At 41.9% G+C, this 15,977-nt stretch overlaps 1 protein-coding gene across 5 annotated transcripts in view; it reads right to left on the bottom strand.

Moving 5' to 3' along the window:
• Positions 1-15,977, bottom strand: part of tmem144b (transmembrane protein 144b) — a 64,771-nt gene that overhangs the window by 19,277 nt on the left and 29,517 nt on the right. For all 5 annotated transcript variants that reach the window (XM_072255994.1, XM_072255993.1, XM_072255991.1 and 2 more), the window contains 4 exons: positions 9,259-9,339; positions 8,881-8,962; positions 6,364-6,443; positions 276-394 (listed from right to left, as the gene is read on the bottom strand). In XM_072255994.1, coding sequence (XP_072112095.1) covers positions 276-394; positions 6,364-6,443; positions 8,881-8,962; positions 9,259-9,339 — 362 coding nt within the window. The remainder of the gene's footprint in view (positions 1-275; positions 395-6,363; positions 6,444-8,880; positions 8,963-9,258; positions 9,340-15,977) is intronic.

Genomic DNA, 15,977 nt, shown 5'->3' with positions numbered 1-15,977 from the left:
TGGTTTTGCTTTGTAGGAGGTGATGGCATTCAAGCCCTGTCACAGTTTTGTTCATCATCCTTCTGAGATTCAAACTTAGTTCAGAATTGCCATATTATCTTCCAGAATTTTTCTGGGATTGCCCTGATCTTCAACCATTATATCAGAAGAACCATTAAAGAAACTACTACTTGTAGTACTGTTGTGAGCAAATGCCGAAGTTTATCCACTGACACATTACAACTACGCATACATTTAGCGTACTCAGCAAATAAAATGCATATTAATGTTCTTACCAAACTGACTTGCATTTTTATATTTGGTTTCATTCTTCAGTGCATGATTCTTGATATAAATCACTGGTACAAAGCTCGAACCATACAGTAATCCCGCAACGACTGCAAGGCATGAACCCCTGGAGAATTGAGCAGATGAAACAAAGAGTTACAAGTTACAGTATATTTCACGTTACAAGGTACATATCTTTACATTTTGGGTAGAGTTTCTTTAATAAAACTAAATTTTGATGAAAAGGATTTTAAATAGGAATGTCATCCACTTGAATACTAGAAAAGAAGTCACTGGTGAAAAAGGAAATATACCACAGGCTAAAGATCTTTTAGGAAATAATAGGGTAAGAAAGTTACTGCAATGCTACATTCAATTTCTAGAAATGGTTGCACTAATCAAATTGGCAAAGATAGTCTTTAGGAATGTGAGAGTTTATTTGAATGTGTTGTGGAACCAATAGGGGAAAAGTCTGTTGTATATAATTCCTCCTCCCACCCCACCAAGTTAAGAATACCTGACTCATGTACAGCCCATATATATGAGACCCTGAGGCTGGCAGGATTCATTTGCTGGCTACCACAGGGCTGCAGTCATCTTCTGCCTTGTGGGAACTTGGTCCACAGTAATATCTGAATGGTTGAGTTAAACTTTAATTACACATTGCCCATAGTTGCCTGTGCTTTAATTTAAATACATTGCCAGCTGGCTCATTTCAAACTTGTGATCTATACAGGCTAACAACAGTCCTCAGGAATAGAGCACTATTATAACTGGGGGAACTTGTGGCTGTTCCTGTGTAATGAGAGAGAATTAAATTCAGTTTTCACTGTAAATTATCCAGTGGGGATAAATTGATTATAACAAGACAGAATATCACACTTAGTGCAAAACCTATGCCATAAACACATCTTCAACTTGTAAAGTCAACTACATAGGTATAAATCACTCAGAATCAGGTTTAATATCGTAAAATGTGTTGTTTTGCAGCAGCAGCACAGTGGAATATATACAAAATACTATAAATCCTGATGAGGAAGTCAAGGATCCAGTTGCAGAGGGAGGTACAGGGGTTCAGATTTTTTTAAAAGTTTGTTGATTAATACTGAGGCTACGATGGTGTTGAACGCTGAGCTGTAATCAATAAGCAGCAGCCTGACAAAGGTATTCCTATTGCCCAGGTTGTCCAAAGCTGAGTGGAGCCAGTGAGATTGTATCTACTGTAGACCTATTTTAACGATAGGAAAACTGCAGCGGGCCTAGTGCTTAGGCGGCAGTTAATTCCAGTCATGACCAACCTCTCAAAGCACTTCACCACAACAGATGCAAGTACAACTGGGTAATAGTCATTGAGACAGCTCACCCTGCTCTTCTTGGGCACTGGTATGATTGACAGCTGGGAACCCTTGACTGCAACAGTGAGAGATTGAAAATGTCTCTGAACAGTCCTGCCAATTGGTTGGCACAGGTTTTCAGTTGCCTACCAGATATGCCATTGGAGCCTGATGCCTTGCGAGGGTTCACCCTCATGATAGATGTTCTGATATTGACCTCCAAGGATGAACTCACAGGTCGCCAGAAGCTTCAGGTATTTGAACAGAGTAGTTTCACTCTCCCTTTTAAAGCGCGCATAAAAGGCATTGAGCTCAGCTGGAAGTGAAGCAACACAGCCATTTATGATCATGTGAAATTCTGCAAATGCTGGAAATCCAAAGCAACACACACATAAGCGCGCACAGTGCTGGAGGAACTCAACTAATCTGGCAGCAGCTATGGAAATGAATAACCAGCCGACGTTTTGGGCCGAGACCGTTCTTCAGGACTGGAAACAAAGTGAGAAGTTGCCAGAATAAAAAGGTGGGGGTGGGGTGGGGGAAGGAGGATAGTTAGAAGGTGATAGGTGAAGCCAGGTGGGTGGGAAAGGTAAAGGGCTGGAGAGGAAGGAATCTGATAATGGATGAGAGTGGACCATGGGACAGAGGGATGGAGGAGGAACCCAAGGGGAGGTGATAGGCAGCTGAGTGGGGAATAGAAGAAGAGTGGAAGGGAAAGAAAACATTTTTTCTTACTGGAAGGTGAAATCAATGTTCATGCCATCGGGTTGGAGGCTACCCAGATGGAATATAAGGTGTTGCTCCTTCACCCAGAGGGCGGCCTCATCATTGCACAAAAGAAGGCCATGGACCGACATGTCAGAACGGGAATGGCAATCAGAATTAAAATATTTGGCCTCCGGGAAGTTCTGCTTTCGGTGGATGGAGTGGAGGTGCTCTACGAATTGGTCCCCCAATTTATGACGGGTCTCACCAATGTAGACGAGGCCAGGTTGGGAGCACCAGACACAATAGGTGAGCCCGGAGATTTGCAGGTGAAGTTTTGCCTCACCTGGAAAGACTGTCTGGGGCTCTGAATGGAGGTGAGGGAGGAGGTGAATGGGCAGGTGCAGCACTTGGGCTGCTTGCAGAGCTATGTGCCAGGACAGGGAGATTAGTGGGGAGGGATGAATGGATAAGGGAATTATAGAGGGAGCGATCCCTATGGAAAGCCAGAGGGTGGGGGGGGGGGTGCTTGGTGGTAGAAACCCTTTGGAGATAGAAGTTGTGGAGAATGATGTGTTAGATGTGGAGGTACAAATGACAAGAGGAACTCTATCAGTGTGAGGGCGGCAGGAAGATGGGGTGAGTGAGAGTGTTTGGAGAATGGAGGGGATGCGGGTGAGGGTAGCATCAATAGTGGTGGAAGGGAAACCCTGTTCTTTGAAGGAGGACATTTCTGATCTCCTGGGAACTGTTGCAGAGGAGATGAAGGAACTGAGACTAGGGAATAGCATTTTTACAGGAGATGGTAGGTAGAGGTATAGTCAGGACAGCCACTGGAATTGTTAGGTTTTTAAAAGATGTTGGTTGACAATTTGTCTCCAGAGATGAAGACAGAGAGATTGAGAAAGGGGAGAGGTGTCAGAAATGGACCAAGTGAATTTAAAGGCAGGGTGGAGGTTAGAGTCAAAGTTGATGAAATTGTTGAGCTCAGCATGGGTGCACGAAGCAGCACCAATACAGTCATCAATGTAGTGGAGGAAGAGTTGGGGAACATGACTGGGGAAGGTTTCGAACATGAACTGTTTTGTGTAGCCAACAAAAACGCAGGCAGAGCTGGGGCCCATGCAGGTGTCCATGGCTACCCCTCGAGACTGGAGAAAGTGGGAGGAGCTGAAGGAAAAATTGTTGAGGGTGAGGGCCAGTTCTGCCAGATGAAGGAAAGTGGTGGTGGTGTGGCTGTGAACAGAAAGAAGTGGAGCCATTTATGATATTAGGTTTTGCCCTGCGGAAGAATGGTCTGCAAACTCTGCCAAAGCTGATATGAATCCGATTCCGTCTCTAACTTCAATTGGAATTGTTTTCTCGTTCTTAAAACAGACTTCCATAGGTCATACCCAGACTTCTTGTAGAATTCTGGATCACTGGCTTAGAAAGTCATGGATCTAGATCTCAGCAGATGGCAAATCTCCTGGTTTATCCATGGCTAAGAGAAAATCTGCAGATGCTGGAAATCCAAGCAACACACACACAAAGTGCTGGAGGAACTCAGCAGGCCAGGCAGCATCGATGGGAAAAAGTACAGTTGACGTTTTGGGCCGAGAACCTCCAGCAGGACTGGAGATAAAAAAAGATGAGGAGTTATGGTTTGTGCTTACGGCTTATGGTTTGTGTATGACTGGTATGTTCTCGAAGACATACACTCATCCACACACATCTTTATGAAGCTGATGATAACTGTGGCATATTTATTCAGATCCAAAAATGAATCCCTGAATATGGTCCAGTCCACCAATTCAAAGGAGCCCTTTAAGCACTCCTCCGTCTCCCTTGACCACACCTTTGTGGTCATCACCACCAGTGTTGTGGTCCTTAGTCTCTGCCTGTACACTGGGTGGAGAAGTACAGCCAGGTGATCTGACTTTCCGAAGTGCGGGCATAGGATGGCATGGTAAGCATTCTTAATGGTGGTATAACAGTGGTCAAGTGTGTTGGCTCCTATGGTTCCACAGTGATATGGTGGTGTTAGTTGATCAGAGACTTCTTCAAGGTGACCTGGTTGAAATCGCCCAGATGATTGAGAAGGTATTAGGGTACACAGTTCCATGACCATGATGCTCAGTTTCTCCAGTGCCTGCCTGATGTTGGCCAGGGGTGGAATGTACACCACCATCAGGATGACAGCAGAAAGCTCCTTCAGCAGATAAAATGGACCCCTGACTACTAGATGTTCCAGGTTGGGGAGCAAGACTGAGACAAAAAATCGCCACATCTGTGCACCATGATGAGTTAATCATGAAGCAAACTCTGCTCCAACAGCCCACCTTTACGTGACTCTGCTGTTTGATCCATGTGGTGGACAGTAAAACCCTTGGAATGCAGCACTGCGTCTGGAATGCTGGGGTCAGCCATGTGTCTGTGAAACCAAGTACACAGCATTCTCTGATGTTCCTCTGGTATTGCAATATTGCGCTCTTTAATTTTATTTTCCACAGACTGTACATTAGCCAGCAGGATGGTAGGGAGTGGTGGCCTTCGGGCCCTGTGTTTTGACCTTACTTGTAGCCCAGAAACTGACTGATTCTGGATTGCAGACTTTGGATTGTTCCCTTTGGAAACAACACCTGCATCCTTAGTCTGCCAATTTTGAGATTCGACAGATTTTTAAAATGTCTTCAACAACATTGTTGACTGAAGTACCCATAGTCGTGACTGTGGATATCAGCTATAGTAGTCCTAAACAGGAATACTTAATGATTCCTTTTGGAGATGCATGCAAAGAGGTGCCAAGTTCTGGCAGCATTTTGTTTTTCTTTCTAATAGTTAAATGCAGTTATTGGGATGCTCCACAGATCAGTACTTGGACCTCAGCTTTTTACAATCTATATTGACGACATAGTTGAAGGGACCAAAAGAAATACAAAAAAATGCTGATGATACAGGAAAGGAAGTTGTGAAGAAAACACAGTCTGATAATAGGATATCACTAGATTAAGTGGAACAAAATATGGGGAATTTGAAATTATTTATTTTGATAGGACAAATAGAAAAGAAGATGAAAGTGTAAATAGAGAGACTACAGAATACTGCGGTATAGAGAAATCTGTGCAAGTTCATAAATGAAAGCAGGTACAGCATAGTAATCAGAAAGGAAATGAATCTTTGCATCTACAACAAGGGGAATGAATTCTGAGAATTTAAAATCTTGCTACAACTGTACCCAGCACTGGCATAATCACACTCAAAACAGACTTACAGTTTTGGTCTCCTTACCTTGGTAGCAATACATGTACTTCAGAGGCAGTTTAGAAGAAATTCACAAGTTGACTTCTGGGCTGAATGGGTTGCATATGAGGAAAGCCTGGGCATATTGGACCTATTTTCTTGGGAGTTCAGAAGGGTCTCGAGCAACCATAAGCTTCCAAAAGGATTTGGCAAGGTAGGATCTTTCACTTCAAGGGGAAAGCTTAGGTTCAGAATAAGGATTAACTGTTTAAGTCAGGGTGGAGGAGGAATTTCTTCTTGCTAACTTAGAGAATTCTGTGAAGTTGAGTCACTGAATATATTCCAGCTTAAATTTTTGGAGTAAAGAGCAGTCAAGGGACTACACAAAAGACAAATTATGACTAAGATCAGATTCTATTATTGAATGGTGCAGTAGTTTAGAGGAAAGATATGGCCTTCTTCTATCTCTTTGTCCTATGACTTTATATCCAAAATTTGGACATGTCTTTTCAGTAGGACCTACATGCACTGTGCATTCACATATTTGCAAAAAAAAAAAAGCATTTCTGATCTCTGCAAATCTCCTTTGGGAGATTATAATGCAAGACATGATTGTCTGCTTAATAAATGTAAAACACGTTTTAAAAGAAAATAAACCAGAGTTCTGACATACAGTTAATTCCATTTTCTGTGCGGCGTACCTCCAAGCTACAAAATTTTGAAGAATAATTTTAGATCATTATCTGAAAGCTGGATTTGTCTAAAGGACTTGAAGCAGTAAATGTTGAAACATGACAGCTGAGATTATTTGGAAATGTACGTCAATAATACTTACACAAGCCTTTTCTTCAGTGGGCTTAGTTTGTCTACCCAGGATGCATCTGTCAACGTCCTTTCTCCATCTGCATTTATATTCTACATTTAGTAAAGAAAAATTGTTAGGCTTGTCAAAATTAACATTAAACCTCAACCAACAGTTTAACTCATTAAAAAAGGGATAAATAGAAATAGAGCTTTCAAAAATTCAAAATCAAAAAGTCAAATTATAAAAACATTTTATGCAGTTATCCTTAAAAATGTTTCTTATGTGTTCAAGCTGGTGGTGGATAAAGTGAGGCATGGGTGGAAAAGCATGGGACATTTGAATAGATATGGAGGCAAGTCCATCATACAACATTCACACAACTTAAAATTATTAAGCCACAATGTAAATTCAGAAAAGTTCTTGTAACATGATTTTCATAACAGAAGAAAGTAATAACACAATTAAATGCAGAGCAAGAAAACAATATTTGCCATATCAACTTTGCAACACATAAAGGATCCTTCTTACTCAACTTTTTGCTGTGTGTTTAAATACTTAACAACAACCCACGTGCCTGTTACGAACTCTGTATACCTCAGAGGTAAATGAATCTTAAAAATATCTTTTAAAAAAATTTTTAAAACTGAGATTTCAAAATGCAGCTGATTAGCTGGAAACTACTGAAAGAACTCAATGGGCCAACCAGCATCTGTGGAAGCAAAGGGATATCTTTGACTGAGAATGTGTGTATAAGGAGTCCTTGCATTCATTAGTAATCTAGAATTAATAATGGTACAATTTTGTTTTTGAAACAACTCTGTCAAGCGAGATGGAGTTTGAAGCATCCTTCTCAAATTTGTTTGCCCACAGAAATCCACTTCCAACTTCAGTAATCGCTTTGTAGTAGACAGATATCACTTGTACATACATGCAGAAACTGAGCTCAAACAAATGCCAACTTGTTCACTGAAGCATAGTAGAAAACAGGTCTTCCGTCTACAAATCAGAAGTTCCCAACCAACCTACTGTCACCGTCCAACCATAAAGGTCCACAGTAAGGTCACAGAAAAAGTGGACCACTTCCCAGTGCCCGGGACTGACCACTCAATGAAGGCAGATGCTAATGATGAAATTCACAATAATTGAACTCGGGAATTTCTGAATTCGTATGTTTCAGCGCCGGCCTCGGGAACAGAAATTCCCGAGTCCGATCCACTGACAGACCGCTCCTGAGCACGCTCTCCATCCCTACCAGGTTGATGTGGAGCATCAAAAACTCAAAATCCCAAAACCCAATAATTAAACCACTGCGTTGCTTAGTAATAATTGTAGCTTTAATCGGGGCAGGGCTTTTCTCACGTTATCCTTTAAAATTGTTCCGATCGTTGACCGCTGTAGCTTAACACTTTTCCAATGATTGATGGCGTTTCACCTCTTTCCAATTGCTTTATTATTTCCACTTTATTTTCAATCGCGATTGTGATTATTTTCGCAAACAGAAACACTGCGGATTCAGAGCTCCACTGCCGGGTCCTAATGTCCACTGCACTGAGACAGGTTAAATAAGGTCCGGGGTTCTGCTGGGTCCTAAGGTCCACGGCATTGAGACAGGTGGAATAAGGGACTTGAGCATTCACGTTTTTTGGTATCCACGAGGGGTCCCGGAACCAATCCCTCGCGGATAAGCAGGGCCGACTGTACTTTCACTCTACTGCCCCTGTAGTGCATTGTGTACAATGCTGGGCAGGGAATTTAAAAAAATCATCTGAACAAGAAGCTTTCTTCCAGTTTTTAAATGAGAAATTCTTGTGAAAAATGTTGCAGTTGAAGGGTAAATAAAGAAGGGATGGAGATAAATGTCTTTCCACCATGTGGGCTCAAATTGAAATCTGAATTAACCTGAGCAGGAAATGTTATAAAAAAAAGCTTATGTACAGGAAGTAATGTTTGTACAGACAAAACAAATTGCATACAAAAAGAACTTGAGAGGCCAGAACAGTAAGCTTTGGACTACATATCCATAGCATCAGCTGGCAAAAAGCATGTGCTGGGGCAGTAAAACCACAAGGGAAGGTGCTGGTGAGTTTAGGGAGTGGGGCAGATCAAGTACAATTTAGCCCATCGAGTAACCTCGGGAGCATTCTACTAACGTGTTGCTAAGTAGCAGCATTGTCTTCTGGGTGGAGGGATGCTGATACTTGCCTGAAAAGATTACTCAGCTGTGAAGCTGTGAGACGACATGTCTGCAACTGATGAAAAATGATTAAGTTTGCTACACTGAAAGTGACATAGCACAGTGTCGCACGAGGAAGCACCAATGCTGTTCTGTGAATGTCACAACTCAAGATCATTATATTAATGGTTTTTTCACAAATAACTTTATTCACAACATTGTTATAAATACCTAAATAACATCCAGGGAAAATTGTTAGTGCACTTTATGCCTTATCAGCATAAATGATTTGGCTATAACTTGAATTTCAATGTTAATCTAAATGATGCATAAGTTTTTGGTGAGTTACTCTTTCCCTCAGAGTAGTTACTTACACTGTCAAGCAGAAGTGGACCTGTTGATTCAGATGTGTTTGGAGAACTTACATCACTTTTGACAAAGAAATATATAATAGCACTAAAATAAAAAAATAAGTAGATTAATATTTTACAGAAAAATATATTTCCAAGTTCTAAATATCTTCAAATTAATCTTCAAGTTTGCAACTAAGTTGGACTACAGCAAATGAGTCAATGGTTTTGGTTTTGTATAAACAAGATCACTTCTGATATAAAAGAATGAAATAGGAATCACAATTATTTTTAAAATAGCAAATCTTGTTTCAAGAACAAAGCAGATCATACAAATCCAGGAAAAGAATACAAACTGTAACAATTCCTCTTATTTCATGGGAGTTGTCTGAACAGGTTTACCTTAAGAAAGCCAGAGCAGCCCCAGTGTAGTTTAAGTAAGGTTTTGCAACTTCCTCAGGGTCAATTCCAAACCAACCAAATCTGAAACAAATTATACAGTGCAGTTAGAACACTTGTGAACGATTGAACATTTGAACTACAACCATTTGAAGCTGAATCAATAGAATCACATTAAAACTGAAGTTGAACTTTGAAGCATTATCCGATCTAAATTTGCTTTTACTCAGTAGGTTTTGAAAAGTTAACAAAATGAAGAAACCACGTTGCATCTACTAGGTTCTGAAAATGACATATCAGTTAGAAAATGGTATTATAATTATCACCTGAATAACAAAGAATTTGGTTGTTTTTAAATATTCATAGTAGTAATAATATTCCAAAGATTATTAGATTTCCAGTACTAGTTTTTCAGAAGTGGATCAGCCAACGAACATTAAGCAGGTATTTATCTGGGGTTTCAAGGACATTTAGGAGTTCATTTTACTAAAAAACTAATTACTGAAAATTAAAGTTATTACGTAATTGAGAAATCTCTCTTGTAGCCAAGAAATGGCTTAATTACCTTCTGGACATGTTGAACAGTGATCCACAACAGAGGAAATATATGATAGCAATCAAAGCAGGAATACAAAAATGGTACAAATGTTTTCTACATTCAAAAACAGATCTTAAGTATATAGTTGTGCTGGTGAACATAGAACATAGAATAGTACAGCACAGTACAGGCCCTTCGGCCCACAGTGTTGTGCTGACCCTCAAACCCTGCCTCCCATATAAGCCCCCACCTTAGATTCCTCCATATACCTGTCTAGTGGTCCCTTAAACTTCACTGGTGTATCTGCCTCCACCACTGACTCAGGCAGTGCATTTCACGCACCAACCACTCTCTCAGTAAAAAACCTTCCTCTAATATCCCCCTTGAACTTCCCACCCCTTACCTTAAAGCCATGTCCTCTTGTATCGAGCAGTGGTGCCCTGGGGGAGAGGCGCTGGCTATCCACTCTATCTATTCCTCTTATTATCTTGTACACCTCTATCATGTCTCCTCTCATCCTCCTTCTCTCCAAAGAGTAAAGCCCTAGCTCCCTTAATCTCTGATCATAATGCATACTTTCTAAACCAGGCAGTATCCTGGTAAATCTCCTCTGTACCCTTTCCAATACTTCCACATCTTTCCTATAGTGAGGCGACCAGAACTGGACACAGTACTCCAAGTGTGGCCTAACCAGAGTTTTATAGAGCTGCATCATTACATTGCGACTCTTAAACTCTATCCCTTGACTTATGAAAGCTAACACCCCATAAGCTTTCTTAACTACCCTATCTACCTGTGAGGCAACTTTCAGGGACCTTGGACATGTACCCTGAGATCCCTCTGCTCCTCCACACTACCAATTATCCTCCCATTTACTTTGTACTCTGCCTTGGAGTTTGTCCTTCTAAAGTGTACCACCTCACATTTCTCCGTGTTGAACTCCATCTGCCACTTCTCAGCCCACTTCTGCATCCTATCAATGTCTCTCTGCAATCTTTGACAATCCTCTACACTATCTACAACACCACCAACCTTTGTGTCATCTGCAAACTTGCCAACCCACCCTTCTACCCCCACATCCAGGTCGTTAATAAAAATCACGAAAAGTAGAGGTCCCAGAACAGATCCTTGTGGGACACTACTAGTCACAATCCTCCAATCTGTATGTACTCCCTCCACCACCACCCTCTGCCTTCTGCAGGCAAGCCAATTCTGAATCCACCTGGCCAAACTTCCCTGGATCCCATGCCTTCTAACTTTCTGAATAAGCCTACCATGTGGAACCTTGTCAAATGCCTTACTAAAATCCATATGGATCACATCCACTGCACTACCCTCATCTATATGCCTGGTGACCTCCTCAAAGAACTCTATCAGGCTTGTTAGACACGATCTGCCCTTCACAAAGCCATGCTGACTGTCCCTGATCAGACCATGATTCTCTAAATGCCTATAGATCCTATCTCTAAGAATCTTTTCCAACAGCTTTCCCACCACAGACGTAAGGCTCACTGGTCTATAATTACCTGGACTATCCCTACTACTTTTTTTGAACAAGGGAACAACATTCGTCTCCCTCCAATCCTCCGGTACCATTCCCGTGGACAATGAGGACATAAAGATCCTAGCCAGAGGCTCAGCAATCTCTTCTCTCGCCTCGTGGAGCAGCCTGGGGAATATTCCGTCAGGCTCCGGGGACTTATCTGTCCTAATGTATTTTAACAACTCCAACACCTCCTCTCCCTTAATATCAGCATGCTCCAGAACATCAACCTCACTCATATTGTCCTCACCATTATCAAGTTCCTTCTCATTGGTGAATACCGAAGAGAAGTATTCATTGAGGACCTCGCTCACTTCCACAGCCTCCAGACACATCTTCTCACCTTTATCTCTAATCGGTCCTACCTTCACTCCTGTCATCTTTTTTTTCTTCACATAATTGAAGAATGCCTTGGGGTTTTCCTTTACCCTACTCACCAAGGCCTTATCATGCCCCCTTCTTGCTCTTCTCAGCCCCTTCTTAAGCTCCTTTCTTGCTTCCCTATATTCCTCAATAGACCCATCTGATCCTTGCTTCCTAACCCTCATGTATGCTGCCTTCTTCCACCTGACTAGATTTTCCACCTCACTTGTCACCCATAGTTCCTTCACCCTACCATTCTTTATCTTCCTCACCGGGACAAATTTATCCCTTACATCCTGCAAGAGATCTCTAAACATCGACCACATGTCCATAGTACATTTCCCTGCAAAAACATCATCCCAATTCACACCTGCAAGTTCTAGCCTTATAGCCTCATAATTTGCCTTTCTCCAATTAAAAATTTTCCTGTCCTCTTTGATTCTACCCTTTTCCATGATAATTATAAAGGCCAGGGAGCGGTGGTCACTGTCCCCCAGATGCTCACCCACTGAGAGATCTGTGACCTGACCCGGTTCATTACCTAGTACTAGATCTAGTATGGCATTCCCCCTGGTCGGCCTGTCCACATACTGTGACAGGAATCCATCCTGGACACACTTAACAAATTCTGCCCCATCTAAACCCTTGGAACTAATCAGGTGTCAAGTAACATTTATAGACATAGAAATCATACAGCACAGTACAGGCCCTTCGGCCCACAAAGTTGTACCGAACATGTCCCCACCTTAGAAATTACTAGGGTTACTCATAGCCCTCTATTTTCCTAAGCTCCATGTACCTATCCAAAAGTCTCTTAACAGACCCTATCATATCTGCCTCCACCACCGTTGCTGGCAGCTCATTCCACGCACTCACCACTCTCTGCGTAAAAAACTTACCCATGACATCTCCTCTGTACCTACTCCCAAGCACCTTAAACCTGTGTCCTCTTGTGGCAGCCATTTCAGCCCTGGGAAAAAGCCTCTGACTATCCACACGATCAATACCTCTCATCATCTTATACACCTCTATCAGGTCACCTCTCATCCTCTGTTGCTCCAAGGAGAAAAGGCCGAATTCACTCAACCTGTTTTCATAAGGCATGCTCCCCAATCCAGGCAACATCCTTGTAAGTCTCCTCTGCACCCTTTCAATGGTTTCCACATCCTTCCTGTGGTGAGGTGACCAGAACTGAGCATAGTACTCCAAGTGGGGTCTGACCAGGGTCCTATATAGCTGCAACATTACCTCTCGGCTCCTAAATTCAATTCCGTGATTGATGAAGGCCAATACACTGTATGCCTTCTTAACCACAGAGTCAACCTGCGCAGCTGCTTTGAGCATCCTATGGACTCGGACCCCAAGATCCCTCTGATCCTCCACACTGCCAAGAGTCTTACCATTAATACTATGCTTAAACAAAACTTTGGGATATAGCTGGATACTAAGCTATTTGGATTTTAGTAGCCCTAGAGATGAAGGTCCTATGAAAAAAATTTAAGGGCTAAACCAGCCTAGGTAATACATTTGTTTAGACTATTGAAAGACATTAATAAACTATCTCACATAACTGAAAGAAACACAGTTGTCATTTTTCAGTTGAAGATCAAAGTTTTCACTAAGAAGTCTATTACGTCCAGCAATGGACCGTTTTACAGGAATAATTTAAACAGTAGAATCTCAACAATTTGAAGAGTAGAATTTCAAATTTCCAGGGTTGCAACTGTTGAAATAAAAGATAGTTGTACTAATCTCCATTTATCTATCAGACAAATCCATCTGTTGGGCGAATATGTGCTTGGATTTTACGCAGTTTCAATGGGAGCTCTTATTATGGGAACCACCAGGTTCAACAGCAAGTTGAAGATTATGGAGGAGCTCATATCATTGGTTTTCAACTGCAGTCTTCCATGGCTTTCATATTATCAACACCCGAAATAAGTCAGTAGAATGGAAGTTTTTGTTTTCAGAAATTAACTTTTGTTTTGGAGGTAACAGCAACTTCTCTGGACCGTAACAGTGTCAATATACAGAGAGCAATATACAAAAATTCAACCACGGCAATTCAGAATGGGTTGTGCTTCAAAGGAAATTGATGGCTGGAAGAGTAAAATCATTACCAAGAGAAAGCATTTAATATGAGCAAAGAAGTAGATGTGAGAGTAAGAAAGAAACATAGAAGCATAGAAAATAGGTGCAGGAGTAGGCCATTCGGCCCTTCGAGCCTGCACCGCCATTCAGTATGATCATGGCTGATCATCCAACTCAGAACCCTGTACCAGCCTTCCCTCCATACCCCCTGATCCCTTTAGCCACAAGGGCCATATCTAACTCCCTCTTAAATATAGCCAATGAACTGGCCTCAACTGTTTCCTGTGGCAGAGAATTCCACAGATTCACCACTCTCTGTGTGAAGAAGTTTTTCCTCATCTCGGTCCTAAAAGGCTTCCCCTTTATCCTCAAACTGTGACCCCTCGTTCTGGACTTTCCCAACATCTGGAACAATCTTCCTGCATCTAGCCTGTCCAATCCCTTTAGGATTTTATACATTTCAATAAGATCCCCCCTCAATCTTCTAAATTCCAATGAGTATAAGCCTAGCCGATCCAGTCTTTCATCATATGAAAGTCCTGCCATCCCAGGAATCAATCTGGTGAACCTTCTTTGTACTCCCTCAATGGCAAGGATGTCTTTCCTCAGATTAGGGGACCAAAACTGCACAAAATACTCCGGGTGTGGTCTCACCAAGGCCTTGTACAACTGCAGTAGTACCTCCTTGCTCCTGTACTCAAATCCTCTTGCTATGAATGCCAGCATACCATTGGCCTTTTTCACCGCCTGCTGTACCTGCATGTACCAATGACTGGTGTATAATGACACTCAGGTCTCGTTGTACCTCCCCTTTTCCTAATCGGCTACCGTTCAGATAATAATCTGTTTTCCTATTTTTGCCACCAAAGTGGATAACCTCACATTTATCCACATTAAATTGCATCTGCCATGAATTTGCCCACTCACCTAACCTATCCAAGTCACCCTGCATCCTCTTAGCATCCTCCTCACAGCTAACACTGCTGCCCAGCTTCGTGTCATCTGCAAACTTGGAGATGCTGCATTTAATTCCCTCACCTAAGTCATTAATATATATTGTAAACAACTGGGGTCCCAGCACTGAGCCTTGCGGTACCCCACTAGACACTGCCTGCCATTCTGAAAAGGTCCCGTTTATTCCCACTCTTTGCTTCCTGAGCTGCCAACCAATTCTCTATCCACATCAATACCTTACCCCCAATACCATATACTTTAAGTTTGCACAGTAATCTCCTGTGTGGGACCTTGTCAAAAGCCTTTTGAAAATCCAAATATACCACATCCACTGGTTCTCCCCTATCCACTCTACTAGTTACATCCTCAAAAAATTCTATGAGATTCGTCAGACATGATTTTCCTTTCACATATCCATGCTGACTTTGTCCGATGATTTCACCACTTTCCAAATGTGCTGTTATGACATCTTTGATGACTGACTCTAGCATTTTCCCCACCACCGATGTTAAGCTAACCGGTCTATCGTTCTCCAGTTTCTCTCTCCCTCCTTTTTTAAAAGGCAGGTTGCATTAGCCACCCTCCAATCCTCAGGAACTAATCCAGAATCTAAAGAGTTTTGAAAAATTATCACTAATGCATCCACTATTTCTTGGGCTACTTCCTTAAGCACTCTGGGATGCCGACGATCTGGCCCTGGGGAATTATCTGCCTTTAATCCCTTCAATTTACCTAACACCACTTCCCTACTAACATGTATTTTCGTCAGTTCCTCCATCTCACTGGACCCTCTGACCCCTACTATTTCTGGAAGAGTATTTATGTCCTCCTTAGTGAAGACAGAACCAAAGTAGTTATTCCATTGATCTGCCATGTCCTTGCTCCCCATAATCAATTCACCTGTTTCTGTCTGTAGGGGACCTACATTTGTCTTAACCAATCTTTTTCTTTTCACATATCCATAAAAGCTTTTACAGTCACTTTTTATGTTCCCTGCCAGTTTTCTCTCATAATCTTTTTCCCCTTTCCTAATTAAGCCTTTTGTCCTCCTCTGCTGGACTCCGAATTTCTCCCAGTCCTCAGGTGAGCCACTTTCTCTGGCTAATTTGTATGCTGCTTCTTTGGAATTGATACTATCCCTAATTTCTCTTGTCAGCCACGGGTGCACTACCTTCCTTGATTTATTTTTTTGCCAAACTGGGATGAACAATTGTTGTAGTTCATCCGTGCGAT

This window comes from Mobula birostris, chromosome 4, assembly GCF_030028105.1.
Source record: "Mobula birostris isolate sMobBir1 chromosome 4, sMobBir1.hap1, whole genome shotgun sequence".
NCBI classification, from domain to species: domain Eukaryota; kingdom Metazoa; phylum Chordata; class Chondrichthyes; order Myliobatiformes; family Myliobatidae; genus Mobula; species Mobula birostris.
Note: the sequence above shows the minus strand (reverse complement) of the source record. Positions and strands in the feature narration are given on the sequence as shown.